Source organism: Teleopsis dalmanni, chromosome 2, assembly GCF_002237135.1.
Source record: "Teleopsis dalmanni isolate 2A chromosome 2, ASM223713v2, whole genome shotgun sequence".
NCBI lineage: Eukaryota > Metazoa > Arthropoda > Insecta > Diptera > Diopsidae > Teleopsis > Teleopsis dalmanni.
Window position 1 is genome coordinate 21407015 of NC_051847.1, and position 5474 is coordinate 21412488.

Below are 5474 nucleotides of genomic sequence, written 5' to 3' on the forward strand. Positions count from 1 at the left end.
ATAAAATTTAATAATTAAAAATAAAAATATAATTAATTCAATTATTCTATAGCTGGTTTATAATTTCGTTCTTATACAAACACAGCAAGTGAATTTGTTAATAAAACTTTCACAACAAATTAATTGGGTCAATTGGTTAAGGAGCGCTGACTCTGAGCTTCAAATTTGGCAGGGTACGAGTTAGATTCCTGGTACTTGCAGTCTCAAAAAACTATTTACGAATAATTAAATACAAGAATTATTTCCAAGACCACTGATGATGAGTATTTGGCAATACTCGAAACAGCTGTATGGTCAGCCAAAAATTCTATTAATAAAGATTATATAAAATGAATTTTTGTTGTTGTAGTTCACAACTGTTCGAAAAACCTCTTAATGAATATTGCATATTTAAAGTAGAAAAAAAATGTTTCTACTTACGAAATTATAATATTATAGCTGTGTAATTTGAAATTAAAATAAGATGTAAAAATTATGAAATTAAAACATAAAAATAATTTGCTTTACTTAATTGTTGGATTTGTTTAGCATTGAAAACTATTGGTTATAGTGATGTCGGCATTTCCAATTTTGTTTTTTTTTAATTTTAAAAATACTCATAAATTTTGATTTGATTTCTCGAGAAGTTTGAATTAGTTTATAACTAGTAAGTTTTTATTGGATGATATTAGTATGTCATTTTATATGAATTGTAACATGGTATTATGTTAGGTTCTAAATAATGATTTAAACAAAATTTAAACACCTTCAGTACTTTAACGTAAATTAATTTTGTAAAAAAACATTTTCTGTGTTAAAACTCCGAATAACGTGTGTAAAATTTGTTAAGAAAATATGAAAATATTTTGACAAAAATTCCTAAGAGACCATTATACAAATTGCATATCAATACATACTTGCTGCCCTATGCTCCTGCTAGGAGTTAAAGAAATTTGTATATCAATACATACTATATATATTTAACTCTGTTGAAAAAATCATAAGCTTAAAGCAGACAACTGAAACTTCTTAGTTTGGCTTGTAGAGACCCGTAGTGAGACATTTGCCACTAACAAGACAACTATGACATATACCTTAACAAAACCTGCAACAGGGGACAATTTGATGTGCATTGTTACTGTGTTATTTCTTACGGCTTTGTTGTTTGCTTTACCGCAAGTATTTCTGTTTCTCGACTGTCGGTTCACATACACTAACAATTGAATTTGTCTTGGTATTTATATATCTAAGCCAATGTATGAGTGTCATTCTCGCTTTACAGAGCAGCAAGTAAAGTTTTTGTAACATCACTGAGATTTATTTCACGCCAATGGCAATTTAGTACATATACATGCGTCTACGAAGCTGTCAAGAAAACACATAAGCGCACAAATTTATCTGTATCTTACGTACAACGGACTGAGTTTACGTGTGTCAAGTCAAACATACACTAGGCTTCCTTCTATAGAAATACCTTAGTATTGTTCGGAAACGTACATACTCCATGCACGAGTATGTCTATGCAAATACAATGATTCAAATTTGGGATTACGTTGATGTACAAAAATAAACCTTATAAACGCTGGGAAAAAGGTGACAGTCTGTCATTTGACTGTTGCTACCGTCTGACACTGAGCGAATGCGTTAAATTTCTAAGAAAAATACGTACAAATTTCCGTTTATCCTAACAAATTTCTGTGCGTTTTTCTGTGGTAAATTCCCAAGTGAATGAAAGTATTGCTTTATGCACTCATACATAACGTTTTTTACAAAGTATGTTTATTTTTAAAATATTTGAAAACTTATTCGTTTAGAAGATTCATATTGTATGCTTTGTTGAATATTTTCTTCTCTTATTTTTTTTTTTGCTTAGCGATCTCAATTTAAAAAATATTTTTCATCGCAATTTAATTTTAAAGAAAACATCTCGTGGAATGGTAACAAAAAAGGATTTCGTATGTGAGTTCATTGCAGCGCTTCAGTATCGGTATCGGTATCCTTGCCCATTGTATTTTATGGATTTTGGTATGATTACATACACTACGTCGATGATGCTTATACGAGTATTAAAAAGGAACCTACGCAAATATGCTGATATATTGTAGTTGGCTTATATTTACTTTAGCTAAAATGCGTACGTATACTGCTTCAGTGTACCAGGATTTGTTGTAGTAGGTATGGTTTCGAATATGTTAGTGTATATGTCAAATTTTATTAAAAGATTTATTCATAAACATGCTACGCATAATTTACCAGACACAAAATATTTATGAGCAGCTTTGCGTTTGAATGCCTGTCTGCTTCGTCATATGTTATATCAACGCCAGCATTTGTTTGTGGAGTTGTTGGAAATATTTTAATATTCTGTGTTTTGGGTTATGTTTAACAAATGTTTAACAATTTATTAACTATTTATAAAAGATCATTGCAGATTCTGTTAATTTTTTTCTCGTTTTAGATTATTAAAAGACGTTAGTAGTTTTGTGCTTGAGCTTATGCATATATGCATGGCATTAACGAAACTTTCGGCTCAGTTTCATATTCGTTAAACATTTATGCGAAAGGATGTATCCTTGACACAAGAAGAAATTTAATTAAAATGCGTACATGAGTATATTGAAATAGAAGGCATCATGCTAAATAAAGCACTGGATGGGTTGTTGTTTTTTAACTAAATTAGTGGAGGATTCCAAATGAAAGTTTATATGTTAAAAATTTAACTTATAACATTGTATCAAACGAGTAGAAATAGTACAATTTAAATTGATAAGTTTAATTCAAAGTTTTTGTGCTCATCCAACTTTAACTGAATTGCATTTTGAATAAAGTTTTAGAAAGGCTTTTTATTTTTTCTTCACATAAAATATTTAAAAATACAAAATACATGATGACAAAATTTATAACAAATGGCGACATGTATATATGATTATTCTTCCATATATTTTTCAAACTTAAAATTGTTGAGTAGTTTCTCTTTTTGTTATAATATGTTTTTAGTACAGTTAGCTAGCACTTTTAAATTTGTTCATAATCTTCTCGTTTCTCGTTTTCATTTTTTAGATTTTCACATAAAATAAATCAAAAACAGTTTTATCATGATTTATGTAACACTTTCAAAAAAACGTTGCTAACCCATAAAGTATATATATTCCTAATCAGTTTGACGAGTTGAGTTTATATAACTCTATCTGCCCGTCCCTCTGTGTATTCGTTTTAGTTACAACCAGTCATTCAGTTTTTAAACTGAACTACTACGAATCAAACTTTGCACATATACTTTTCAGAAGTGGATCTTGACTACTTGTCGAATTGGCTGATATTGAAACTCTATATCCCATCGCTATCACATAAACTGAACAATCAATTATAGGGTTTCTACATTTTTGTTAAAGATATTAAAATAAAATTAGATGCGGAATGTATGCACTTATCATATGAAAAACTGTGCTTAACTTTATTTGTATTAGATTTGATTTGGATGTAGTAGCTACATGAACTGTTGATTCAGACACATGAACAAAACATTCGAATATGGTTGGTTGGTTGAAGTGGCGGCCTTGTATCCCAAAAAGTCCACTTAAGCACAAATAATAGCCCATTGTGGTACCACAGGAGTTACGCTGATTTGTATAAAGATTGTGTAATCAGTATACATTCAACGTCGGATGTATACTCCCCTATTATTTCGGATATGAGTTTTCTAAGTTTTTATATAAGATATTTAAATAAAATTAAATACAGAATATTAACTATTTTTATTTTTGTCATTCAAAAGTCTTTCAACTTTAAAAGCGTGAACAAAAAAATTAAAGTCTGCTCTAATTATTATTTATATATATTAAAAAAAATTTTAATATGGATTTAAAATTTTTCGTAAATGGTGTTTCGCACAAGGCAATGCTGGCATCATTGTTTGCTGCCAAATTAGAGATATTTGGTGCTGTTAACTGATAATTTGACTTTATTCAGTTAGCTCACATATGAAAGTTTAACTGAGTAGTACTTCCATGCATCTGTGAAGTAAATTTTTTGGTTTGCAATTTAAATTAATTAGATTTAGTAATAAAAATCATATAAGACTTCGTAAACTGTAACATTTTCGATATTTTGATCCATAAATAATTTCTCTAGATTTCTCTACAATTTCTCGACATTTCTTTATAAATAGTTTTATTAGGATGCTTTGATGATACTTTGCAATTTAGTTCATTAAAGTTATATTCAACTTCAACTTTTAAAATTCTAACTATTCCCTTTAATTTTAATTTACAGAGACTGAAATCTAATATAAGAAATATATAACTCATATGTTACATTTCCGAGAAATAAAATCAGTTATTAACTAAATGATATATTAAAGACATATTACAGTGATCAAAGTCTATTTGCATAACAATAAAGTGAAGTAACTGCAATTCAACATTTTGGCTTCAGTAACTGCAGCTTACTTACTAGATATAATGAAAGATCCATCTATAAAGCAATGACAGTGTCAAATAGAATGAAAATAGTAATTGGCACATTGCAGGAGTTCAAGCGATGAGCACACAATGTAAACGCTGTGAATAGCTTTACAAATTCAAATTGATTCAATTTATCAAATTGTGATGTTCCCAATGAGCTGCACTCTGTGCATGTACACGTACATCAGTGAATGGTCAAACATAAAACCTTCGAGGCATTGGAGGATTACAGTAAGGATCAAACAACAAGTGCAGTGAAACGTAAACAGTGTTTTCAATAGATATGCTGCATATATTTATGCATGTAGTTGTATGCTTAGAAAGTGTTATTATGACAATTGTGGGACAAGTATGTCTTTGTGATGCCATTGCACAGCACAGATGTCAACAATAGACAATTGAGTAAAAAGAAAAATACATTTAAAAATACGAATGTATTTTTATCTGCAGGATTTGGGTATAAACCAACATATTGTACTGCTGCCTTAAGCAAGCAAATGTGCAAGGACGCTTCGAGATACTAAATTGACTGACATTGAACAATGTGATAACAATTGAAAATCAATAAATTGACGAGTGGTTGAGAAGCACGTATCATCAATACCGCATCAGTGACATGACAAAGACAAACTCAAAATTTTAGAAATGCCTCGACGTGTACATTGTAATGTGGTGGTGGTCACTAGGAACTTTAAATGCAATAGAATTCGTTGTATTCGCAAAATTTACAATTGAAGCATTCCTCACTATGTAACCATAACGTACTGCGTACATTGCAGTTATAGATTGCAGTAAATTGCAGCCAATTATAATTCAATCTAAGTCGAAGTTGTTAAACAATGACTCAATGGAAAAATAAATTGATGGAAAATTTGTCACGTTTTGTTTAAATTAATTGCAATATTCACTTTACGCGAATGTATTATTGATTTTTTAATATGTAATGAGAACAATCACATTTAAAAAGAAACAAATTTGTTTATTCAGAAAAATAACTAAAACTAAACTAAAACTAAAACTATACGGTGTATA

General features: G+C 29.5%; 1 protein-coding gene across 1 annotated transcript in view; it reads left to right on the plus strand.

The window, feature by feature from the left end:
* LOC119674087 (hillarin-like) overlaps positions 1 to 4966 on the plus strand; it is a 53537-nt gene extending 48571 nt beyond the window's left edge. The window contains exon 4 of the mRNA XM_038085212.1: positions 4893 to 4966. Within this exon, the coding sequence (XP_037941140.1) occupies positions 4893 to 4966 (74 nt within the window). The remainder of the gene's footprint in view (positions 1 to 4892) is intronic.
* The last annotated feature ends 508 nt before the right edge of the window (positions 4967 to 5474 follow it).